Source organism: Chaetodon trifascialis, chromosome 15 (assembly GCF_039877785.1).
Source record: "Chaetodon trifascialis isolate fChaTrf1 chromosome 15, fChaTrf1.hap1, whole genome shotgun sequence".
Classification (NCBI taxonomy): domain Eukaryota; kingdom Metazoa; phylum Chordata; class Actinopteri; order Chaetodontiformes; family Chaetodontidae; genus Chaetodon; species Chaetodon trifascialis.
Window position 1 is genome coordinate 7,550,412 of NC_092070.1, and position 25,317 is coordinate 7,575,728.

At 44.3% G+C, this 25,317-nt stretch overlaps 3 protein-coding genes and 1 non-coding gene across 6 annotated transcripts in view; all 4 read left to right on the plus strand.

Annotated features, from left to right (window-relative positions):
* Positions 1-13,371, plus strand: part of LOC139344157 (myosin-9-like) — a 30,760-nt gene extending 17,389 nt beyond the window's left edge. For both annotated transcript variants that reach the window (XM_070982114.1, XM_070982115.1), the window contains 35 exons: positions 103-195; positions 288-351; positions 457-555; positions 723-866; positions 1,002-1,097; positions 1,192-1,463; positions 1,630-1,803; positions 1,923-2,096; positions 2,294-2,408; positions 3,587-3,774; positions 4,086-4,207; positions 4,302-4,371; positions 4,466-4,626; positions 4,710-4,818; positions 4,941-5,072; positions 5,178-5,384; positions 5,515-5,652; positions 5,828-5,951; positions 6,118-6,289; positions 6,437-6,649; positions 6,744-6,888; positions 6,995-7,201; positions 7,449-7,553; positions 8,270-8,422; positions 8,541-8,789; positions 8,904-9,116; positions 9,218-9,430; positions 9,582-9,743; positions 9,852-9,980; positions 10,075-10,163; positions 10,309-10,432; positions 10,549-10,757; positions 11,096-11,204; positions 11,463-11,635; positions 11,775-13,371. In XM_070982114.1, coding sequence (XP_070838215.1) covers positions 103-195; positions 288-351; positions 457-555; positions 723-866; positions 1,002-1,097; positions 1,192-1,463; positions 1,630-1,803; positions 1,923-2,096; positions 2,294-2,408; positions 3,587-3,774; positions 4,086-4,207; positions 4,302-4,371; positions 4,466-4,626; positions 4,710-4,818; positions 4,941-5,072; positions 5,178-5,384; positions 5,515-5,652; positions 5,828-5,951; positions 6,118-6,289; positions 6,437-6,649; positions 6,744-6,888; positions 6,995-7,201; positions 7,449-7,553; positions 8,270-8,422; positions 8,541-8,789; positions 8,904-9,116; positions 9,218-9,430; positions 9,582-9,743; positions 9,852-9,980; positions 10,075-10,163; positions 10,309-10,432; positions 10,549-10,757; positions 11,096-11,204; positions 11,463-11,635; positions 11,775-11,883 — 5,256 coding nt within the window. In that variant the 3' untranslated portion in view covers positions 11,884-13,371. The remainder of the gene's footprint in view (positions 1-102; positions 196-287; positions 352-456; positions 556-722; positions 867-1,001; positions 1,098-1,191; positions 1,464-1,629; positions 1,804-1,922; positions 2,097-2,293; positions 2,409-3,586; positions 3,775-4,085; positions 4,208-4,301; positions 4,372-4,465; positions 4,627-4,709; positions 4,819-4,940; positions 5,073-5,177; positions 5,385-5,514; positions 5,653-5,827; positions 5,952-6,117; positions 6,290-6,436; positions 6,650-6,743; positions 6,889-6,994; positions 7,202-7,448; positions 7,554-8,269; positions 8,423-8,540; positions 8,790-8,903; positions 9,117-9,217; positions 9,431-9,581; positions 9,744-9,851; positions 9,981-10,074; positions 10,164-10,308; positions 10,433-10,548; positions 10,758-11,095; positions 11,205-11,462; positions 11,636-11,774) is intronic.
* Positions 13,372-13,553: 182 nt separating this feature from the next.
* On the plus strand, positions 13,554-19,524 carry LOC139343459 (mitochondrial glycine transporter A-like). Of its 2 annotated transcripts, none has more exons than XM_070981125.1 (8): positions 13,554-13,601; positions 15,396-15,481; positions 16,681-16,805; positions 16,999-17,083; positions 17,357-17,536; positions 18,030-18,198; positions 18,311-18,471; positions 18,604-19,524. In XM_070981125.1, exons 2-8 carry the CDS (start codon positions 15,461-15,463, stop codon positions 18,724-18,726), a joined length of 864 nt encoding a protein of 287 aa, XP_070837226.1. In that variant the 5' UTR covers positions 13,554-13,601; positions 15,396-15,460; the 3' UTR covers positions 18,727-19,524. The 2 variants fall into 2 exon arrangements, with proteins under 2 accessions (XP_070837226.1, XP_070837224.1); XM_070981123.1 differs by lacking the exon at positions 13,554-13,601 and adding an exon at positions 14,288-14,777.
* Positions 19,525-21,251: 1,727 nt separating this feature from the next.
* On the plus strand, positions 21,252-24,019 carry rpsa (ribosomal protein SA). Its single transcript, XM_070980452.1, has 8 exons — positions 21,252-21,292; positions 21,877-22,046; positions 22,205-22,323; positions 22,674-22,919; positions 23,254-23,382; positions 23,489-23,648; positions 23,767-23,787; positions 23,877-24,019. The coding sequence occupies exons 2-8, from the start codon at positions 21,914-21,916 to the stop codon at positions 23,969-23,971; spliced, it is 903 nt and encodes a 300-aa protein (XP_070836553.1). The 5' UTR covers positions 21,252-21,292; positions 21,877-21,913; the 3' UTR covers positions 23,972-24,019.
* On the plus strand, positions 22,458-22,597 carry LOC139344205 (small nucleolar RNA SNORA62/SNORA6 family). Its single transcript, XR_011603148.1, has one exon. It is a non-coding gene; the product is annotated as a small nucleolar RNA SNORA62/SNORA6 family (small nucleolar RNA).
* Positions 24,020-25,317: the final 1,298 nt, after the last annotated feature.

The window sequence follows — 25,317 nt, forward strand, 5'->3', positions numbered from 1 at the left end:
GTCTTGTTAGATCTGAATCCATCCGAGAAGTCTCCTGTTTTAATGGGTGGGCAAAAGGAAAATGTTTATATGTTGCCTTGTTGCTGTCTTCATTTCAACTAGGGGGAGCTGGAGAAGCAGCTGCTGCAAGCTAATCCCATCCTAGAGGCCTTTGGAAATGCCAAGACAGTCAAAAACGACAACTCTTCCAGATTCGTAAGACACAGCACTACATCAGACTCCTCATTAACCGGCTGACCACATACCTTTTCTTAAATGACCAATGTTTGCTTTTTTTCATCCTCTAGGGAAAATTCATCAGGATCAACTTCGATGTCAACGGTTACATCGTTGGTGCCAACATTGAAACTTGTATCCTTCACACAGTCAGGATAACGGCAGGATTTTGTCAGCATCGCACTACAATGTACACCCTGATAGTATAAGAAAACGCTTCTTTGACAGATTGACCACTAGATCTGTTGGAGAAATCCCGTGCCATTCGCCAAGCCAAAGATGAGAGGACCTTTCATGTCTTCTACTACCTGCTTACAGGGGCTGGGGATAAACTGCGCAGTAAGCAACATATTATGTAACTCTGTTTGAAGAGAGACTTCTCAAGGATCTGCAGAGCAGTAGTGATCAGTTGGATTTTATACTGGAGATGTACAGAGGTCCTTCCTGCAAGGAACTTCTTCTATGCTGTTCTCATACCATCTCACTTTGACCATCCTCTCTTTCAGATGAACTCCTCCTTGAAAATTACAACAACTATCGCTTCCTGTCCAACGGGAATGTTACAATTCCTGGGCAGCAGGACAAGGACCTGTTTACAGAGACCCTGGAGGCCATGAAGATCATGGGTATCCCGGAGGACGAGCAGATCGGTAAGGCAGATGGCAAATAACTTTAAAACAACTTTCTGTCTTATATGCTTTGAGTGGGACTCTGTATATATTTACCTACTAGTGCAAGTGCAACATTAAACCACGTTTATGCTCCTGTTTGTTCTTTTTGTGCAGGCATGTTGAAGGTGGTGGCCTCTGTGCTGCAGCTCGGGAACATGAACTTCAAGAAGGAGCGCCACACAGACCAGGCCTCCATGCCTGACAACACTGGTAAGTCTTAGCTTAACCTGAAGTTAGCTAAATGGCCGTGTCCTGCTGCAAAACTACAGTCTTGTTCCTCTTCCTCCCGTCTCCTGTGCAACAGCTGCCCAGAAGGTGAGCCACCTTATGGGCATGAATGTCACAGACTTCACCAGGGCCATCCTGTCGCCCAGGATCAAGGTGGGCAGAGACTACGTCCAGAAGGCCCAGACCCAGGAGCAGGCAGAGTTTGCTGTGGAGGCCTTGGCCAAGGCCACATACGAGAGGATGTTCCGCTGGCTCGTCATGAGGATCAACAAAGCTCTGGACAAGACCAAGAGACAGGGAGCCTCCTTCATCGGCATCCTAGATATCGCTGGCTTTGAGATCTTTGAGGTATAGATAAGTGAGACAAATTGTACATGACTTGACAGTGTAGTATGTAACATTAATTGATGTGTGTGTACAAATATATATGAAAAATATATAGAATCTCATCCATGTCTTTATTTGTGCTGTTGATCAAAAGTATTCTTACGTATCGGTCTCCTTTGTCCCCTAGCTGAACTCGTTTGAGCAGCTGTGTATCAACTACACCAATGAGAAGCTGCAGCAGCTCTTCAACCACACCATGTTCATCCTGGAGCAGGAGGAGTACCAGAGGGAGGGCATCGAGTGGAGCTTCATCGACTTCGGCCTGGACCTGCAGCCCTGCATCGACCTCATTGAGAAACCTGTGAGTTTGAAAACCATTAAGTCCTGTTGTTGTACTTGAACATGTTGGTTCTACCGCTGTCTTCAGTACTTCAGGCCTTTGTATTTCAGTAAGACCTGTACTGTCCCTTGTGTGTGCAGGCCAGTCCCCCTGGTATCCTCGCTCTGCTGGATGAGGAGTGCTGGTTCCCCAAAGCCACAGACAAGAGCTTTGTGGAGAAGGTGCTCCAGGAGCAGGGCACTCACCCCAAGTTCTTCAAGCCCAAGAAACTGAAGGATGAAGCAGACTTCTGTATCATCCATTATGCCGGCAAGGTAAACATGCAGAGTTCATCATGATACGTTCCCATTAATATATTTCTTAGGTCTTAGTTGTTATAAATATTCAACTATTTTAGACCTGCATTCGCCTTTTCTGTCATGCTTTCTGTCCAGTTTTTGACTTTATATCCCAGAGGTTTGTGTGTCTAACGAAGGAGCTTAACAATTCCTGCCTGATGTTAACTCCTCAGGTGGACTACAAGGCAGATGAGTGGCTGATGAAGAACATGGACCCCTTGAATGACAACGTGGCGACACTGCTCAACCAGTCCACTGACAAATTTGTCTCTGAGCTCTGGAGGGACGGTGAGTTGAGGCAGTTGTTAACTTGTCTTAACCCAGGAATTGCTGCTTCTTTGGTGGCAGTGCTTGATATGGGAATATATTTCATGGTGGCTTTCCTGTTCCTGTTTTTTGCATTTCATAGTGCTTTCTTTCTCTCTTACTGTCTGGTGTGTGGACCTTTGTTTTTACCTTCTCGAATCCCACTTGTTGTTTCCATCCATTTCTTCCTCTGTATGGCCCAATTTGTCTGTCATTTTTTTCTTTTACTGGGTCTCAGAGGTACAGAATTGTCAGAGAGCCTATTTTTATCAGCGTTTTCCTATTCTACACTCAGACTCAGGTGACCAGGTTTCTTTTTCATTTTAGCCTTTCCCTCTTACCCCTGCTGTCTGTTTAAACATGCTTATTTCCGCCATGAGTCCTCTCTGCTGTCCATGCTTTACTTCTAAATGTTCAAACTTGTGTTTTGGGTGTAAACTTTCCAGAGATTAAGATTTTTGTTAGTTTTTTCTGTCTTTAACCAGCTGTGTGCGCAGTAACAAAATCATCTGGTCGTCTTGACTCTTGATGTTCTGTCATTGAACTCTCCTCCTTTTCTCCCTCTGTGTAATAGTGTTGTTTGGGGACTCCTGGTGTTGATCATGGGTACTACAGCGATGGGTATATACTGCATGGGTTTGGTTTGGTTTCTTTATCACCACAAAAATACATGTCCACTGCAACCGCCAACGTTTGTCACTTTCCTGACACACGTACATATTTAATTGACCCATCACACATAGTCTCCACTCAGAACTACAAGCTGGCAGTGTAAACCGTTGACCAGCCCCCTCCATTCACTGCACTGTTTTTTTTTTTTCTTCCCGTCATGGTGTTTAATCTCTCCACGCTTCACTGGCTATTTGTGACTCCACTCTGTCATTCTACTCCTGATTCCTGTTTCCCTCCACATTCACTTGTTGTTTGTGTGGTGTTTCACTGGTCCTGGTATTATGAACTGCCTCTACTCTCTCCTGGTGTGTGTTTACCAAGAGGAAGTGGAGAGACAATGGTCATATTCATTCTACCTTGTGACATGCATTTGGTTTGAGTTTGCCTGGTTGAATATTCAAATTATTAAATTAAACCCCACTGGCTTCTTACATAATGTCTCTCCCCTCTGTTTTTTTTTTTTTCCTCTCTATTGTCTCCTCTTTCAGTGGACCGCATTGTGGGTCTGGACAAGGTGTCTGGCATGTCCGAGATGCCTGGTGCCTTTAAGACACGCAAGGGCATGTTCCGCACAGTGGGCCAGCTGTACAAGGAGCAGCTTTCCAAGCTCATGGCCACTTTGAGGAACACAAACCCCAACTTTGTTCGTTGCATCATCCCCAACCACGAGAAGAAGGTATTGGAGAAATGTTGGCACCTATTAGAGTTTTCCACTGCAGGAACTGAGGAACGAAACCTGCGTTTGGACTGAAGAAACTAGAGACTCAATTTAGTTCCAGTATGATTACTCCAGGTGTAACAAAAACATCAGAGTCACACAACCATAAATGCATAGAGCTCAGTGATTTCTAATGTGGTAAACACATTGTCGTCATGTGAACAAAAGTCTTAAGATGGACATATAGTTCCTGGTGAAAAGTGCTGTAAGCCACTGCAGAGTAGAACTGTTTGTCTCACTGCTAACCAGCAAATGTCACCTTTTCTCAGGCTGGTAAACTGGACCCCCACCTGGTTCTGGACCAGCTGAGGTGTAATGGTGTGCTGGAGGGGATCCGTATCTGCAGACAGGGCTTCCCCAATCGAATTGTCTTCCAGGAGTTCAGACAGAGGTAACAGAATAATAACACTGTTCCCAGTATGTCTTGTTCCCTGAAGAGTATGTGACAGAACAAATAAAATCCTGTCATTTGCCCCTTTTCCAAGGTATGAAATCCTCACTCCCAATGCCATCCCGAAGGGCTTCATGGATGGAAAGCAGGCCTGTGTGCTCATGGTAAGAGGTCTAAAGAATTCTAGCTACGCTCCACAATAACCAGTCCCTCCCTAACCTGCAGTGTGATTGATCTGTACGTTTCCTGTCCTGTCAGATCAAAAGCCTGGAGCTGGATCCCAACCTGTACCGGATTGGTCAGAGTAAAGTCTTCTTTAGAGCAGGAGTCCTCGCTCACCTGGAGGAGGAGAGGGACATGAAGATCACAGACATCATCATCAGTTTCCAGGCCTGGTGCCGAGGCTACGTGGCCCGCAAGTGAGAAGAAATGATCACCACTGTCTATGACTCAGCCTTTATCAGGATTAGATGCTGACTCTCTGTCTACTATTGCTTTATAGGGCTTTTGCCAAGAGACAGCAGCAGCTGACTGCAATGAAGGTGATCCAGAGGAACTGTGCTGCTTATCTTAAACTCAGGAACTGGCAGTGGTGGAGGCTCTTCACCAAGGTGAACTTCCATCTCCTACAACATTTTAGCCTACATTTTGGCTCCTGTATTTGTCGCAACCATGCCCATACTTCCCTTTTCATCTTTTCTAACTCCCTTTATTTCTGCTGTGTTGTTCTCAGGTGAAGCCTCTGCTCCAAGTCAGCAGGCAGGAGGAGGAGATGCTTGCCAAGGATGAAGAGCTGATTAAAGTAAAAGAGAAGCATTTGCATGCTGAACAGCAGATCCGAGATATGGAGGAAAAACAGCAGCAGGTAAACTAAGAGACCACAGTCTCAGTTAACTTTTAATGTCATATGTGCTGTTTATTTTTGATTTAGACTAATTGTGCTAAAGTCGTATTTTTGCTGTGCTTGCAGCTGGGTGCTGAGAAGATGGCCTTGCAGGAGCAACTTCAGGCAGAAACAGAACTCTGTGCTGAGGCGGAGGAGATGAGAGCCCGTCTGGCTGCCAGGAAGCAGGAGCTGGAGGAGATCCTCCATGATCTAGAGGCCCGCCTGGAGGAGGAGGAAGAGCGTGCCTCTCACTTCATGACAGAGAAGAAGAAGATGCAGCAAAATATTGGAGTAAGTGCGAAAGGCTCACTCACTCTATAGACCCACTTATTCACATATGGTTGCACTGTAGACTCTCTCTATAGAGAATGCACACGGATGATTTGCTGTGCTAACCCTGCTGGCATTTATCTGCACACAGGACTTGGAGCAGCAGCTGGACGAGGAGGAGGCAGCCCGACAGAAACTCCAGCTGGAGAAAGTCACCTTGGAGGCCAAGATGAAGAAGATAGAAGAGGATGTTATACTTCTAGATGACCAGAACAACAAACTAAACAAGGTTAGGATGAACTCTAACTATTGGGATGGACATTGTGATTTGTCAGTAAGAGTATGATTATGTGGTTTCTTTGGTGTAAGCACACAACGAAATGAAGATGATGCTAGTGACTGCTACTGTGTTCGTTTGAACTCTTTCCACTAATTTGCCCTTGTTCACCCTGTCTGTGACACAGGAGAAGAAGTTGCTGGAGGATAGGATCTCTGAGTTCACCACCAACCTGGCGGAGGAGGAGGAGAAATCAAAGAGCCTGCAGAAACTTAAGACCAAACATGAGGCCATGATCACAGACCTGGAGGGTAGGAAGAGAAGACACTGGAGACATACCGCCACTTACATGATAGCCATTATAGATCCCACTGGTCCACATTTGGTCACAGTTTTTTGAACCTTTGGCATCTTTTTTTTCCTCCCCGTAATCTTGTATTTCTTCCTCTTTTTTTTTTTTTTTTTTCTTCCTGTCAGATCGTCTGCGCAGGGAGGAGAAACAACGTCAGGAGCTGGAAAAGAACCGACGCAAGCTGGAAGGCGACTTCACTGAGATACATGACCAGATTGCAGAACTGCAGGCCCAGATTGCTGAGCTCCGTGCCCAACTTGCCAAGAAAGAAGAAGAGCTCCAGGCAGCTCTGGCCAGGTCTGTATGTGTAATTGTTTGCAATTGTTACCCTGTACTCAGTCCATCAGTCAGTAATAGTATTGTAGGTTATTTTAATCAGTTTGATAAAGATTCTCCACCCCCTGCTCCACTTACTCATTTTCGCTGACCCACTCCTCCCTTAAGGATCGAGGAGGAGGCAGCACAGAAGAACCTGGCCCAGAAAAAGATCCGTGAGATGGAGGCTCAGCTCTCTGAACTGCAGGAGGATTTGGAGCTGGAGAGGCAGGCCCGCACCAAGGCAGAGAAACACCGCAGGGACCTGGGAGAAGAGCTGGAGGCCCTCAAGACTGAGCTAGAGGACACTCTGGACTCCACCGCCGCTCAGCAAGAACTAAGGTAGCGACACTGGTTGAGAAATAGCTACAACAGTTAAATGCATGGCATTACTTTGGACACAAGCAGATTAACCTGTCCTCACCTGTGTGCTCAGGACAAAGCGTGAGACAGAGGTGGCACACCTTAAAAAGACTCTGGATGAAGAAGCCAAAGTTCATGAACAGCAGCTGGTTGAGATGAGACAGAAGCACAGCCAGGCCTTCGACGAGCTCAATGAGCAGCTGGAGCAGGCCAAGAGGGTAATTATAAATCTTTTTCGGAACCTTTATCCAACTGCTTTGATTACCCATAGAGGCACTTGTTTTTTGGACTGCAGAAGCCATTAACACTTGTCCTCCCCTGCAGAACAAAGTGTCCATGGAGAAGGCCAAGCAGGCTCTGGAGTCCGAGAGGAACGAGCTAGCCATTGAGGTGCAGACGCTGATGCAGGGTAAGGGAGATTCTGAGCATCGCAGAAAGAAGGCTGAATCCCAGGTCCAGGAGCTGCAGCTCAGATGTTCAGAGAGCGAGTGCCAGAGGAACGAGCTGGCCGAGAAACTGGTGAAAGTGCAGGTACAACTCTTTGAAACACTTTGATAGCCACTGATATGCCTGAGGGTTTTCTTTTTCTTTTGTCAGTGCTGTTCGCACCTACAACTGTTGCACTGATGATTACTGCTGTGTGTTTGTGCTCCTCAGCACATCTGTGGTCAGTACAGGATGACCTTTATGTGACAACAGTGTTAAATGCTAATTCTGAGTGGTTGTTACCATGTGTTGTTTCTGTTCAGCGGTTCATCTGTTGTCCTGTTGTCCATAGGCTGAACTGGATAATGTAAACGGCATACTGTCTGATCTGGAGGGCAAGTCCATCAAGGCAGCAAAAGACCACTCTGCTGTGGAGTCCCAGCTGCAGGATGTTCAGGTACGCACAGATACATGCTGTTTATACCCCCCTGTATATGCAGAGGGAAAACTAAATGAACAATGCCCTGTACCCTGCCTTGAACAGTCGTGGTCAGAGCATTTATTTCTTGCCTGCAGCTCTTCGAGGGTGCTTAAAACAAAGCATAACTCTTTTTTTAAATACTGGGCTGTAGGGTAAAATAATAGGAAATATTTCATCTACGTCCTCAAAAATGGCTATGATGCGCTGTATTATCTGGTTTAATCTTGTAAATTTAATGACATGCAGAGAAAATTCAGTTTATTTCATTTCTGATTCAAATCAGTGCTGTGAAAATATCTAGTAGATTAATGCTCTTGAGGGGAAAAAAACATTCATTATCTGTTTTATGGGCTGCATAAAAAGCGCAATGACCTCGTCGGTAGTCCTTAAAAGCACATCTGCTCCTTCTCCCTCATTGAAAAATCCAAGCTCTTTAATTTGTAAATATATTTCATAGTGAACGTTTCTCCACTGGACATAAATGTCTCTTACCTCACAGTGAAGTCCACTCTCAGCAGGCACAGCTCCATCACATCGCAGATGTGACGTTACAGAGTTTCCACACTTTGCTGCACACTGAGCCGCGGCTGGCTTCCAAACCAGTGATGTCGCAAAATAATGCTCATGTGTACATGTAGGATCAAATGGTCTTCTACATTTAATTCAGCTCTCCATGTCCATGTTTACAACAGGAGCTGCTCCAGGAAGAGACTCGTCAGAAGCTGTCACATACCACACGTCTGCGGCAGCTGGAGGAGGAACAGAACAACCTGAGAGAACAGCTGGAGGAAGAAGAAGAAGCCAAGAGAAATGTGGAGAAGCAGCTTCAAATGGCGCAGGCTCAGGTAAGAAACATAAACGTGTCCATCATTTCAGCGAGTCCTGCCTCATCCGGGATATTTTGAAGCGCGTGTCTGCCTCACATCGTTGAGTGTTTGAGTGACGCCACCTCTTTCTTTATAGCTTGCTGACATGAAAAAGAAGCTGGAGCAGGACACAAGCTGTCTAGAGATGGCTGAAGAAGGGAAGAAGAAGTTTCAAAGAGAACTCGAGGGAACCAACCAGCGCCTGGAGGAGAAGTGTGCTGCCTATGAGAAGCTGGACAAAACCAAGACACGTCTCCAGCAAGAGCTGGATGACCTGCTGGTAGACCAGGACCACCTCCGACAGATCGTCTCCAACCTGGAGAAGAAGCAGAAAAAGTTTGACCAGGTGAGATAATGTGTGCTTAGCGTGTGTGAGATGGAGGCAATTAACGCTTCTTTAATTTTATTGATGTGAAATTTTAGGGTTGTAATTTGACATTGTCATCCTGACTTTCTGTAGATGCTGGCAGAGGAGAAGAACATATCTGCTCGCTATGCAGAGGAGCGTGACCGAGCTGAAGCTGAGGCCCGTGAGAAGGAGACCCGGGCACTGGCTTTAACCCGTGAGCTGGACTCTCTCATGGACATCAAGGAGGAACTGGACCGCAACAACAAACTGCTGCGGGCTGAGATGGAGGACTTGGTGTCCTCTAAAGATGATGTTGGCAAGAATGTAAGTTTGGAAAATTGTGCTTTTGGAGGTGTGCGTTTGTGCCCACATGGTCCTATTCATGCCGTCATCCTCCTCACAAATCCTGCTCCCCGTTCCTGCAGGTCCACGAGCTGGAGAAGGCTAAACGCGCGATGGAGCAGCAACTGGAGGAGATGAAGACTCAGCTGGAGGAGCTGGAGGATGAGCTGCAGGCCACAGAGGACGCCAAGCTGCGTCTGGAGGTCAACATGCAGGCCATGAAGGCCCAGTATGAGAGAGACCTGGCAGGACGTGACGAGATGGGCGAGGAGAAGAAGAGGTCACTGATCAAACAGGTACTAATGGGATATAGACTGAGCCAAACCTTATACATATGCTTTCTGCTGGGTTCAGGACAGTCTGTATATAGTATGTTAGAACAGTTTTGATTGCTATCAGAATAATATGTAATGGGACGTGGCTGAAATCAAATGTGTCCTCCGTCAGGTGCGGGAGATGGAGATGGAGCTGGAGGATGAGAGGAAGCAGCGTTCTGCAGCCGTTGCTGTGCGCAAGAAGCTGGAGCTGGACCTGAAGGAGCTGGAGGGAGGCATTGACATGGCCAACAAGAACCGCGACGAGGCCCTCAAACAGCTGAAGAAACTCCAAGTGAGTCAGTTGTTGGAATATCGTAAATATACAAAATTCACAAAACTGCTGTGTCCACATCCCCTCAGTTAAGTATTGGAAAGCTAACCCTGTAGTTTGTTCCCACAGGCCCAGATGAAGGAGCTCATCCGAGAGCTGGATGATACTCGCATGTCCAGAGAGGAGATCCTCGCTCAGAGCAAGGAGGCAGAGAAAAAGCTGAAGGGCATGGAGGCTGACATGCTGCAGATGCAGGAGGTCAGCATGCTCACCTCCTCCACTCTGTGTTCTCTTCCCCTGCCTTTGTTTCACATTTAAACTTATTGCTCTTTTCTCATTCATCCCTGTGCAGGAGCTGGCAGCTGCAGAGCGAGTAAAGCGACAGGCCCAGCAGGAGAGAGATGAACTGCAGGATGAGATTAACAACCAGGCCACCAAGAAGTAAGACATCTATCAAACTGCAGCAGAATGGCAGAGCTGTCAGTTGTGTGCTTCATCAGTCATTGGCCGCTTTTTTTTTTTCCTCTGTGTCGCTCCCTGTGTCCTGTCATCTCTCATCTCCTCCCTGCCTGTCTTCACCTCTCAGTGCTCAGGTTGTAGAGGAGAGGAGACGGCTGGAGGCTCGTATTGCTCAGCTGGAGGAAGAGCTGGAGGAGGAGCAGTGCAACACTGAGCTCGTTAACGACAGGCTGAAGAAAGCAATGCTGCAGGTCTGTGGAGAAGACTGTAGAGCAGCTGGTTATATTAAATGGTTGGATTTTAAGCTCTTATCTTGACTCAAATCCCAGTCCTACTAAATCATCCCAACCATTTTTTTTTCTTTTAGAATGACCAGATGAATGTGGAGCTGACAGCAGAGCGCAGTTGCTCTCAGCGTGTGGAAGGAGCTCGTTCTCAGCTGGAGCGTCAGAACAAGGAGCTGAAACTGAAGCTGCAGGAGCTGGAGAACACGGTCAAGTCCAAGTACAAGGCCAATATGGCCGCCCTGGAGGCAAAGATCGTTCAGCTGGAGGAACAGCTGGACATGGAGACCAGGTATAAGCCTGCTTCACTACATTTCAGATGGGGACGTTGTACTTTTTACACTGCACTTACTTTGACAGCTGTAGGTACTAGTTTCTTTTCATATTAAGGTTTCACATAGAAAAACAATATCCGCAATACAACAGCGTACTGTAATGTTAATGTCTTACAACAGTAAAATACTACTCCTTTGAAAATGTATCAGGAATAATAACCTAATGATACTAGACATGCCAGCAGGTATATAAGGGTGTGCTGCATACCAGCAGGGAAGCGTGGTGCTCTGTACAATAGTAGAACACGGGCATGGGTCATTTTTCTGTGACTGACCAGTTTTGTGCTTGTCTCAGGGAGAGGCAGACTGCCACCAAGCTTGTGAGACGTACAGAGAAGAAACTGAAGGAAGTCATCCTGCAGGTGGATGATGAGAGACGCAACACAGAGCAGCACAAGGACCAGGTCAGAGGTTTTCCCTCACCATCGTGAAACTTAAAATTGTCACAGGAGCGTTACTTTGGCTGTTTCTGTCTCCCTGTTCTGGCTTTCCTGAGTATTATCGGTGTGTGTATCTACATCTGTACTCTCCAAATTCCTGCTAACAGGAATGTCAGATGTATAATAAAGACCAGCATTGCACAGTTGCAGCCCACATCTGGGAGAACGGATATCAGCACTGTATTTTTTTCTACAGCTAACTTCATCTGTGTCCAATTATAGGTCGACAAGTTGAACTCTCGCATGAAGCAGCTGAAGCGTCAGCTGGAGGAGGCTGAGGAAGAGGCTCAAAGAGCAAACGCCAACAGAAGGAAATTGCAGAGGGAGCTGGAGGACGCCACAGAGTCAGCAGACGCCATGAACCGTGAAGTCACCACCCTCAAGAACAAGCTCAGGTAGAGAACCAGCAGCTTTCATTTTTGCATCCAGTTTTGTATGCAGCTTGCTGTCACATTCCTTGAATTGTCCTGGTGTATATGGATAAAATTGTGAATTATTGTGGTCTCCGTTTAATTTATTCCCTTTCTGTTTTAGGCGTGGCGACCTCCCCTTCACCGTGCGCCGCACCATTCCCCGCACTGGCATCGAAAGCGACGAGGAGAGCGAGCCCAAGAGCGAGACCTCCGAGCCCAAGCCTGAATGAACAGCCGCAGTGCCACTTGACTCCGTTAGAACTGCATCATAAATAGACCGACCCAAATTGACATCTGAGCACACATTACTGTACCTACTGAACAGAGAGGAACACAAACGTGAGAATGTTGAAACTAGAGACGGGCAGTCGGCCAAGTCCTCCAAGTGTAGTCCTGCGACAGTCTGATCTGTTCAACACTGACAATCTATGCATTCTTAACACGCTTTCAAACATACAGAAGCCAGTAAACTGGGACAATCACCATGCTGACAAACACACACAGACACAAACACACACACACACATGTTATTTTTGGGCCAAATTTTTGTTTTGCTTGATTTTTCATTCTCTGGGAAACGTAAAACAGTAAAATGATATTTTTATAAGGAAACATTCCAATTCTAATAGTCCTGATTTAGGATCTATTTTTCTAATTGAAGAAGGAGAAAACAAAGAAAGAAGTATACATAAATGAAGACGGATTAATGAAAGGGGACCAAAGTAATATCTCAATCTATAGAATTGTATTTAAAGCAGAAATTTTTATAATGGTTAAGAATGGAAGTGCTTCATGTTTATTATGCTCGCGCTCTCGCCTCAGTTTATAATGAAGGTTTATATGCTGAAATGTATCAATTTAGCTGCAGTTAGTGCTCGTGACTATGCTTTTTGAGCTTACGAATTTGATATGCACACATCATGTGGAAACATAAAATCGGAGGCAGATTTCAAATTACACAATTGGAGACTCATTGATGCATACTGGAGGCATTTGATTGTGCTGAAATTTCTTAATTTTGCACTGAGATGACAGAAAACACTTAAGCCTAGACATTATAAAACCACTGCATTCGTGTCATGAACCATTCACAGAGAAGCTTGGAAGTTTTGGGGAAACTGTGCACATGCTCATTTAGTGAGTGCACAGACTGCCAACACACACTAAGGCCTTAAATACAGCTGCATTCTACAGGGCAGGGTGGTTGGCTTCTTTTCTGGACATTTTTTACATTTATCACTATCAGTGTTTTTCTTAATGTTGAAGGTAAAGTTTAAGCGGGGTGGTGGGGTAGCTTATTACTCACAGCACACACTGTATTTTCCGAGCACAGCTTGTTGATAGAGGAGTAACTGAGGTTGCTGCAAACCAAAGGCAGATTCAGGGGAAGGGACATACTTCATCACTGTAACCTCTGTACACTCTGAGTTGATGTGCGGTCAGGTGTTGAGTAGACTTATGAGATGATGTTAACCCCTCGCAGGCTGTGCTCAGAGGCGGCTTTTGGCTCACACTGCTGGGAAGTGAGAGGAATGTGTTGTTACTTGAGAATAACAGCTCACAGTGCTCTTAAAAAAACAATGGAAATCGAAAAAAAAGAAGGAAAAGTGCATCTCCAACAAGTCTTCTTTAATGTTTATCTGTGTGCACCTCTGGAATGGAAATCATGTTGTCAAATGTTGGTATAATTGCAATTAAAGAGGCTTTCTAAACTGCTACATGTGGACCACTTGTGCTTTTGTCCCCATCATTTCATGTCATACTGAGGTTTGTTTTCAGGGGTTATTTCAGAACAAGGTTCATGGCAAAGTACAGAATTGTTTATGAAATGCCGTGTTGTCGCCAGCAGAGGGCAGTCATGGTTTTCTGTCGGTCAGCACAGCGCAAGCAGGTCAGAACCAGTTTCACCGGAGTGTCAAGTATAGTAAACAAGACAGGGCAAAGTTGGGTGAGAACTATTATTTTGTTCATGTTTTTGTTGTTACACAGGCTTCAGTGCAACACCAGATAATACAATGATAGTATTCTTTCTACAGTACTTTTGCTTTTGCTATTACTACATTTGTGATTTAAGGATGGATTATCGTAAGACTTTAGACTTTAGACTTTGACTGCTTCTTTATTGATCCCAATTTGGGAAATTATTTTGTTGCACTAGCAATTATACAAACAAACAAACACAGAATGTACAGAACAATTGTTTAAAAAAGTATCATATAAACAGGAATAATAATAAAAATGTAACTAAAACTAAATATGTAGTTTATTAAAATATTTGTTATAATGTATAATACATATATAATATTAGATAATATATATACAATATAACTAAGTATATAAACAGTTTTTACAGCAAAAAAAAAATAGAATATTGTACTTTATGATAGTATAACACTTGGGAAGGAATCATTCTGGATTGCGGGTACATTTTGCTGATGGCGCTGTAAAACATTCTTAAATTTTCTCTATCACACTGAGTGTTTCTTCAATTGTGCGATTCTGTATTGCACTAAACTTTTTGAGAAGGCGTACTCAGTACTCACGGACGTGTATTCACTCAAGTCTTCAATTCACTGATTAACACTCTTGCGTCGGATGGCTGCTTAACCAATCAGAAGCCAGCAGTTCTTACATGGGTGGGGCTTCCTCATAGTTACTACAAGCTGCGTCGTTAAACAGTAACCGGCCGGTTGATTCATCAATGTGTGGACAGGTTGGCGTATCTTCAGTTGCTGCACGGACCTCTGGAGACGGCTGAGGATCAAGTGTGTCTGTGCTCGAGTGGTTACAGTCGGTCAGAAGGTTTTACGACGACATTTAATTTCGTAGGTGATTTTTTTTGGGCCCTCGACAAAGGGGAAAATTGACTGCGACAAATTAGCAAAGTGTGTGGCCGGTGTCTTGTCAGAGGGAGACGAAGAAGAAGACGAAGAAGAAGAATACTGTTTTAATCACACGGAGACGCTGTCAAATAAGCCCTTTGTGTTTTATTCAGCGTCTCCTTTATGAGTTAATGAACGCCTTTGAAGAATGCAAGGAGTATGCTAGCAGCTAACTAGTGGCTTCAGACTTGAGGCAGCAGCCTCTTCATCCTGCAGAGGACCGTGGGGACAGGCTGCAGAGGGTAAGCAGCACCTGAAGTGTTTGTATGCTGTTTGCTCAATTGACAATCCTCACATCACGTGAAACATTTCAGTAGCCCCATAGCAAGACAAATAATCATTTCGTGCCTGAGGAGAAAATACAGCATGCCTGATGTAGTTTCCCGGTCTGGTTCCTGGATTGATGAGCTGCATACTGTCAGTGTATTGTTGTAACCACAACTTTTAACCCTACATACTTACATTTGGAGACAACAAACCAAAACAGAAGAGAAAACACATGGTGCTACCAGACTTTTGAGACCCCCTGTGCTGCACCAGCTCACACTCACATGAAAGACGTGCTGCAGACTGTCATGCACCAGATCCATACTAATAAGAAGCGCAGTGATCTTTGTTTAGCTAATGAATAGCTGTGCGTCGTGAGACATGGGTTGTGGATCGCAAATAGGACGCATGGTGTCAGTCAGCTGATCTAAATATTTAGCCTGATGTGTGTATTTAATCCTCTGCAGCCTGATACAGGCGGCATGACCGTGCACATGCTCCATCATCATCATCTGTGAGAGATGCTCCGTATGATATGTTGTTTAAAAAGCTGATCCCAGCACTGAGAGGCCACTTTTCCTTCTTTTTTAAAGGTGTGCATTGGTTTCAGTGTGAAAAATCAATAAGAGGAGGAAAAACAGAAGCGTCTTCATCCTGGATGGCTATGGAACTGTCACTGGTGAGTTTTCCAGCCAGAACAATTATGTACAGATAGATAGATAGATAGATAGATAGATAGATAGATAGATAGATAGATAGATAGATAGATAGAGACTTTATTCATCACCAAGGGAAATTCACAAATTCCAGCATGTTCCACAAATTTGAAGTAAAAGGCATGCAATAAATAATCCAAAAGAACAGCGAGCAAAGAATTAAAAGTTAAAAGTAGCAAACAGTGCAAACAGAATGCAAGTTACAGAATGCAAGTTAAGTTTAACTGGTATTAGTGAAAAGTGATGAGGTTTTCTTCATTCTTTTTCAGTTTGATCACGTTGCCTTTTAGTATGTAAGTGGGAATCCATCAGTCATCATGACACATTTCACCCTCGTCTTTCTGAGTGGACGTACACGGAGTCCACAGGTGGCTGTGGAGCTGCAGATAAAGTTAGGGAGGGCAGGTAAAAGGCTGCAGCAGCATTCTTACATTTAGGGAGGCAGACTGTGTTGTTACATCACAGCTGAGTAATCAAAACAGACATGGCAAAGTTCATTTTTCACTGTCTAGCACAGCATGCGCAGACAGTGAAAATCAGAAGAAAGTAAGATGAACATTAAAGATGTTCGTTTAACCCGTGCTGTAAATAATTTCCTGACTGCAAAAATAGCTTCTCATCAATGCTGTGGGGGGTCAAACAAAAAAATAGAATTGATAAAACAATGAGTTAACACTCAAAGAACCAGTCACTGAGGAAGTCCATTTTGTTTAATTTCTGTGGAAATATGCAAACAGTCGCTTGGGTCACTAATGGTATCACCATTGCGTGCCACCCTCTAATTACAGTCTGACTAATGTTTCTTACATAACTACTGTAAGTGATAAAGTGTGGAATCTCTTGTGGGTTATCAATATCTCAGGGATCCAGGTCCTCAAGAACAAAATAATTACTTCACAATCTCTAAAGAATGTAATTATTACTCCAAATGGTTTGGTTTGAAAGTAGTTGTTGCTCAACTAAGAGACTTCAAGGAGTGCACAAACCTGTTAGCAATGCCAATGCTGTAAATCAAGCTGCCTCCTGTCTATCTTTCATAGTATCGTCCTTCACTTTCTCTTCTCCCACTTCTTTTACTCCGTACCTCGTGTCTCCTTGTGTTTGTCTTTAACCTCCCCTCCCCTCCCCTCCCCTCCCCTCCCCTCCCCTCCCCTCCCCTCAGGCTCACCCAGCTATCAAAGCCTTCATGTGTGGCTCCTTCAGCGGCACATGCTCCACGCTGCTATTCCAACCTCTCGACCTGGTCAAGACCCGTCTGCAGACTTTGCAGAGCAGCGTGCAGCCTGGGTGAGTCCGTGCACACACACACACAGTTATCGGTATTGCTAGCTTGCATCACATGCTTTCTTGCCTTGTGATCTCCCCAAAACTGTTATGTTGAGTGGATAAACAGAGGCTAAACCTTGTGTCACACATGTAGCACATGGGCCCCCATTCATTATTTAGCACTGATCCGCTTATCTAAATGTTTCTCTTTCAGATCAAGCAGAGTGGGGATGGTGACCGTGCTGCTGAATGTGGTGCGGACAGAGAGGCTGCTGGGACTGTGGAAAGGAATGTCACCGGTTAGAGCATCTTTGTCTTTCCTCCATCACCCTGTCTCATTGAGACAGAGACAGAGAGAGAGAGAGAGAGAGAGAGAGAGAGAGAGAGAGAGAGAGAGAGAGAGAGAGAGAGAGAGAGAGAGAGAGAGAGAGAGAGAGAGAGAGAGAGAGAGAGAGAGAGAGAGAGAGAGAGAGAGAGAGAGAGAGAGAGAGAGAGAGAGAGAGAGAGAGAGAGGCAGGCTTCAGATTTCCCCTTTTCTGACTGTGCTCACTCTAATCCGTCTGCCCCTCTAGTCCTTTGCTCGGACCATCCCAGGTGTGGGGATCTACTTCAGCACCTACTTCTCCCTAAAGCAGCACTTCTTCCAGGACACAAGCCCAGGGGCCATAGAGGCCGTACTGCTGGGAGGCAGTGCCCGGATGGTGGCAGGGGTCTTCATGCTGCCGGTCACTGTCATCAAGACACGCTTTGAAGTAAGCTGTGTGTGTGGATTGTAAGAAGACTGAACAAAATGACCATTATAATGCCATCACCACTATTTTTTAGCCAAGTGTAGCTCAGTTCTTGAGTGTCCATAAGATAAGTCTCCTGAGTATTACACATACTTGCACTTCTGTAGGTCAATACAAACAATAAAAGCTTTCTGTATTTGAAGAAAATGAAAGGTGTATTTACACTCTGGAGAGCAGCGACTGATCCCACTCATATCCATGAAACCAGCTGGTCTCATTTTAACCTGCATGCACAGACAAATTAAATGCATCTATTAGTTTGTTTGAATAAGACTCAAGACCTCCACAATATAAATCAGCATAAAGATTATAATCCAAGCATCAAACTGCCATATGGATGAAATGCACAGTGTGGTTCGGTTTTGTTTGATGCCTGTATTTAGACGAGCATGTTATTGGACAGCTGTGTCTTGTGCGTGTTAAACTCACATAAATGTGTGTTTCTGTGCTTCAGTGTGGCAGGTACAGTTATGGGAGCGTGACGGGGGCTCTGCGCAGCGTGTGTCAGACCGAAGGTCCTGCTGCTCTGTTCTCTGGCCTCATGGCCACTCTCCTCAGAGATGTTCCGTTTTCTGGTATCTACGTCATGTTCTACAGCCAGACCAAGGCCTCATTGCCAAAAGGTGAGTGCACCTGAGTTCATTCAGTAGTAACAAGCAGCACTAAACTAAGCAGGTGATTGTTTTTAATGTTTGTTTGATTTAAATGTCTGCTGTCTGTCTATCTGCTCTGAAGAAATCAGCACATCTGCGTCCGCCCCATTGGCTAACTTCAGCTGTGGGATCCTGGCGGGTGTATCAGCCTCCCTGATCACTCAGCCCGCTGATGTGGTTAAAACACACGTCCAGGTGAATCCACAGCTGAGGACAGCAGAGGCTATCCAATACATCTATATGGTAACTGTCTCCCTCCTCTTTTACTAAGATTGTCAGATCACAACATTTCACAGGATTTTAACTGCATGGCTGCATGATGCTATCGATGATTATATCTGACGCCTGCCCTTGTTCTTGCTCTCGGTCCTCAAGGAACATGGACTCCAGGGGTTCTTCAGAGGGGCAGTTCCACGGGCTCTGAGGAGGACTATGATGGCTGCCATGGCGTGGACAGTGTACGAGCAAATGATGGCTCGTGTAGGACTGAAGTCCTGAAGGGGAGAGTTGATGAGAACCTTGTGAAAGAAAGAAAGAAAGAAGAGGAAAAAGTCAAGACAGCAAAGACTGAACAGGAAGGAACTGCTAACCTGACGATGTTTTACTCAGAAGAGTCTCAAAGACTTTCGGGGACTAAACAGTATTTCACCGCAACAAGAGATGGAGACTGGCGAGCCAAGGAAGAGTAGACATGTTGTCTAAATGACTAACACGCACATTACACGAGAGATGTGGAGAATTTGATCTCTGAAATGTGCTTTGCTGGGTTATGGCTGAATTTTTGGCCAGTGCTTTTTAACTCTTTGAAATAATAAAAGTTTGCTATGATATTCTGTATTGCACTACAAGCTGTATAAAGTACTGATCCTTAATGAGTATTTGGACTGGACTTTTCCACTTTTTAGAAAGGCCTCGGTGGGAATGCCAGATTTTTCACATTTGTGGAACATGCACATAATTGCAAATACTGCAGTGACACCAAGGATCATGATTCGAGACAGTGTCCTAGATACAGCTCAGACTTACATAATGCACTTTAACCCCCTGTGGTCCTGCCATGACACATTTTAAACCCAGAGAGGCTCATGAACGCCTTTCCAATAACAATGCATATTTATGTTCTGATATTGACGAGACAAAATCTGTGCTTATAGTAATTCTTCTGCCTTAAAATGCATTGACTTGTGTCTTGATATTTGTTGAAGTGTGATTGCATGCAAAGCTATTGACCCTTAACTGTTCTGCCTTTTTATGGCTGTTTAAGAAAATAAAACACTGTGCAGTATATCTATGTGGAACATGAAGTCGTTTTTTCAGTGTAAATGATGCAACAGAGAGTGACAGTTTCACATTAGTGCATGACTGACCTCTGACATGCTGGAGTGCGACAGGCAGCTGTGTCATATGATCTGCTGATTTCCTGGCCCACGCTTGACACTGGTCACTTTGACTCATTAAGATAATTTCAACCCAGAGGCTCATCTGTCCCCTACTAGTGTGCAGAACCAGAAGTAAGCAGCTGCATGTGTTACTTTGATACTTCTGGTTATCTTTTATTAGTCAAATAGCAGCACTGGGGAGGGAATTAAGTCCTTTACTGAATTAAAATGAATAATAGCAGAATGGATATCCACTTTTTTTTTTTTTAAATAAAAGCTCTCTCCTACTAACTCGAGTTCATGTACCTGAGTTCATTTTCTCTTGTCAATTGGATGGGAGATAAAACAATGTCTGACTGTCTGACTGGTCCATCTGAGGTGTAAAACTATCAAAGGCACTTCCAAGAGATTAGGAAGTCATATTACTCAGCATATTGCAGAGAACTGTCAGAACACACAAAGGCCAAAGATTTTTCATAGCACTGTTAGAGATAAGCGGCAGAGGGGGAGTGGTGGCATGATGACAAATGGGAAATAAGGACAGGGAGTGAAGGATTGTCAGGCTAAAGTAAGACATTAAACTTTTATAGGTGAGCTGTCTGAGCTGCCTGAAACAAAGTTAATTAAGGTCATTAAAGATCAGCTACTTTGAGAAAATATACGTACTTTCATTTATAAAGACTCATTCCTCAGAATTTTGTTTGATTCATTGATTTTGTCTCCAAATATTGTGCTTGCGCTTCACCTGATACATAAATCTATGTAGAATGTGAACGATGGCAAGTTTTGCATAATAATCGTTTTCTTTTGTCTATCAAAACTGTCATTGGTGGCATTTCAACAAGCTGTGCATGGTAGATTAGTCATTAAATGTGGAAACTGACGGTGTGTGAAGATTATGGGTGATAGTTTGACAGGTTGAGTTACAGTCTGCCACTGTTTTTGTTTAGAATGAGCATGTTAAATCAATTATGGGCTACTTTTAGTGCCTGGCCACTTTGACTCTGTTTGTGTTGACAACCTGAAATTTCCCAGAAAACTGGTCCAAAACATGTTATTCCATCTAGTGACACTGCACCCCATTCCTCCTTCACCTTATTTGTAAGATCCATCTCCTCTAATGTCCTTGACAGTCATCCAAACCTAAGATCTGAATCATTACCAACTGATCTACATATCTACCTGTGACTCTGTTCAGTCTCCCACCACAACTGCTTCATCATTACATGTTAATATCTTTTCAAGATTATAGTATAATTCATAACTTTCTGCAGGTAAGACACTTTTCTTTGAAATTATTTCTCAACAGGCTGTATCATTGTGTACACACTATGTCCCCATTGCCTGGAACTCTTTATCTCTAGCAAATATAGTTGCAACATAGGTCAGTCTTTCACCGAGAACTCAGCGTCTCAGCATTGTCTTAATATGGTCTTTCCATCCCCATTGTCTTAATATGGGATACCCATCCGACCCGTGATTTGACCTGCGGTTACCTCTGCTCATAGCAGTTCAACACAGAGCTTGAAGCCCCGTCTGGTGGCGAACTTGCAGAGCTACATCTGTCCTATCCACAATAATCAACCAATCACACGCTTGGAACTTTGGTACTTATACTACGTCATTTCCTCACAGCGCCCTCTTTTTCACCGTGTGGTCAGACTTCCATACGGCGTTGTCTCGTGGTGAGTGTTAAACGGTCATTTTTCGGTAATAAACCTTTAAATCACGCCAAGTAGACGAAGAAATGGTAGACAGGACATAAAACACGCTACAGGGTGACACGAGCCTGGTTTGTTGCGTGTTTGGAGTCCTAAATTATCCCCAAATAGATAATGCTAACATCATAGCTAACTTGCTAGCTTCCGACACGCTCTCTACTCGCAGCGTTCCCCTCGCGCTTGATTTAAAATACAGCCAAGCTTGATAGTTCCTGACGAAAGACAATTATAAGTCTGCCATTAGAGATCTAGGAATTAGGTAAAGTGGACGCAGTCTTGGTCTGTGGTTTTACACTCTGAGGCTATCGGTTGCCCGGATGCCTTAAGTTAATGCCTATTAGCTTGTTGTACTTAGCACGAGTCTGAAGCCTCATCACCCTCGTGGATTGAAGCACACATTGCACTGTGACGTCCCCTACCAGTAAATCAAATAGTTGTGATCTTCGTGAGACACAGTGTAATTGGAGGTTTCGCTCTGAACGGCCAGCACACACAAACCTGGCGTAAAATTGGTGTGATCTGACCAATGGTTTTCGTCCTATTCCCAGCTCTCCCATCACTCGTAACGCAGGGAAAGTGGTCACGATGTCCGGAAGTCTGGATGTCCTTCAGATGAAGGAGGAGGATGTGCTGAAGTTCCTGGCTGCAGGAACCCATCTGGGAGGCACCAACTTGGACTTCCAGATGGATCAGTATGTGTACAAGAGAAAAAGTGACGGTGAGTGAAACATGGTGCCGCAGTTATTTATTGTACCCCAGGACATGATAAACAGATTCAACAGTATAAACCTGTCTGAAGTGCTCTCCACTATAATGCTCAGAGGTTATAAATGACTATATAGTAAGAATATGTTTTCCTTCCCCCTCAATCATCAGGTGTGTACATCATTAACCTAAAGAAGACCTGGGAGAAGCTGCTCCTGGCAGCCAGGGCCATTGTTGCCATTGAAAACCCAGCTGATGTGTGTGTCATCTCTTCCAGGAACACTGGACAGGTAAAGTTAAAAATGTGTGTGTGTATATATATATATTTTTATATATATATATATATATTAGGTCTAAATGATTCTCTTGTTATACTGTGGTGATTGCTGCTTTACACAGTGGGACACCAGTACAGTAAATTTGTCATGCACACTGTTAAAGCCGGGCACTGATGTCAGTGTTCAGGTGTCGGAAGTGTGCAAGAGTGAGCCGGCCGGGTTTTCGCTAACACCATGAGGACTGTTGTCCCATGACTGGGGTTTGATAGTGACCTGAGCCACAATTTGTCATACAAATATAAGTACTTTAACTGAATTTAACTGAGATTTTGAGCGTAACTGGCTCTTTCTGCCTATTTTAGAGAGCCGTGCTGAAGTTCGCCTCTGCCACCGGTGCCACCACCTTCCATGGTCGGTTCACCCCTGGTACATTCACCAATCAGATCCAGGCAGCCTTCAGGGAGCCCCGCCTCCTGATTGTGACAGACCCTCGTGCTGACCATCAGCCACTGACTGAGGCTTCCTATGTCAACATCCCTACCATTGCCCTGTGCAACACTGACTCCCCACTGAGATACGTGGACATTGCCATCCCCTGTAACAACAAGGTGAGACCAGCTGAATGCAAGAATCTATCATACGCTGACAAATTCTGGCAATTAAATGTTACATCTTTGCATGTTGCACACTGTTAGAGCCCGGTGCTGTCCTGTCTGTGCTGTGCGGGGTGTAGGATGTGTGCAAAATAAAGCTGCCTGGCCTCTAACTTCCCCTCTCTGAACCATACAGGGGGATGGATGTAGAGAACTTGCAACAAAAAGGCGAACTGTTTTGTAGATCTTCGTGGCTTCGAGGACATTATGAAAAATACAAGATTGAAAGCACAGCATGTGTTTATTTTACACAATGGTTATCCATAGCTAATCTGTGACTGTGTTGCAGGGTCACCACTCTGTGGGTCTGATGTGGTGGATGTTGGCAAGGGAGGTCCTCAGGATGAGGGGAACCATCTCCAGGGAGCACCCATGGGAGGTCATGCCTGATCTGTACTTCTACAGGGACCCTGAAGAGGTGAGACACATGCAGAGTACTTTCAGAGATGCACACTGGCTTGAGATTGCTGTATATAATGCTAGATGAGTTGAATTGCACATGCTAATGTGTGTTTTCAATGCAGATTGAGAAGGAGGAGCAGGCTGCAGCTGAGAAGGCTGTCGGAAAGGAGGAGTTCCAGGGTGAATGGAGCGCCCCTGCAGCTGAGTTCACCCAGCCTGAGGTGGCTGACTGGTCTGAAGGTGTTGCTGTGCCATCTGTGCCCATCCAGCAGTTCCCTGCAGGTGTGTTTTTTTTTTTTTTTTTTTTGACAAAACTTCATTTATATTTATAAACATGACAGAAGTGAAATTTGATTGTGCCTTATTTGTCACTTAAACTGTTTTGATGACTTTCTTGCAGCCGCACCAGCTGTGAAGACAGGTAACGTATTTTCTGATATTTTCTGATATGGAATGTCAAATACAAACATAGTGTTTTCCCCACTTGACAAATCTGTTTCTTATCTGCAGAGGATTGGAGTTCTCAGCCTGCCACAGAGGACTGGTCCAATGCCCCCACTGCCCAGGCATCTGACTGGGGTGGTGCCACTTCTGATTGGTCTTAAATCATCAACAATGGCAACAATAAAAGTGTTGTTCTACACTTGGACATTGATGTTCTGTTGATTCATTTGATTGTTTTCTGAAGGTCTCTGTTAGCTGTAAAAATTCTCTAAATCAATATTGAATGATACAGCCAGTGGAACTTGACACTTTAAATAACGAATACTGATACTGTGAATACACCATTTACTGTGTTCAGCATAGGGAAGTTTAGTATGAAAGTAATGACATGAGAAGAGTTTAGTAAGAACCACTATGTGGAGTACGTAAAAGTTGGACTTGTGGAGACTGACCACAAGTGTGTGACTGAGTTCTCTCAGTCCACCACAGGTGAGGGCAAAAATACAGATGTGACTGGCTGTCTGTGCTTTCTATAATAGGTAGTATTACAGATGCAAAGGACTTCCGTACCAACTGACATGTTTTACTTGAAATACCTGACCTCAAATGCCACATAGGCCTACAAAAAAATGCCAGGTTCTCAATGTAATGGACAAGCTCAAAGTCCTTGCACACTGCAGAATGAGGGATCACTTGACTAGCTGTTGATTAAAAGAGTTTACTCATGTGAAGGGCTGAGCGATAGAGAGGATACAATAATACAGTTAATAAATCCAAGGTCTATTTGCAGGAGTGCATCTACAGAACAAGTTGCGTCTTTGCAGTTAAGTGAATTTGAATGTATGGGGGCCAGAATTCCTTTGCCAAAAAGCAAAACTTAATGCTTGCGAGGCTGTAACCAAAACTGCCATCAAAAAATGTTTTGACTGATGACTGATTTCAGTAGAAAACCATAATCACCACGTGGCTGCACAAGACCCAAACTAGATTTTAACTGCAACTTGAAAGAATGTTAAAAACAGGGGATTTTTATTTCCTCAGGGATCATTGGTTAACTTTGTGTTATTGTAAAGGGCCACAAGCCGAAAAGGTCACATGTCTTAGTTTTCACTGAACCTCATGGTTATTAAAACACTGTATTTGCAGCAGAAAATACAGTTTTCTGTGTATACTGTAGCTGGTAGGGTTTTTTTTCTCTTTACTGAAACCACATATTTACAAGACATATTGGCAGTGACAACTTCACCAGAAAGACGACCAAGAAACATGTGACATACAACCAACACATAAATATCTGAAAAAGCCAAACCAGAGAGTCAAACCAGGGGTTATATTAGATTCTACTGTGACTACATTCAGTGATCTGAGGTTTTTATCACTCATACATCAGAGGTTTTTGAAAAGCAACCATTTAATTTTGTGTACTGTGTACTATTTACATGTATGACTGTAAAATAGAGGAGTAATGCAAAATCCCTGTTCTGAAAAATCAATCCAACGTTGATAT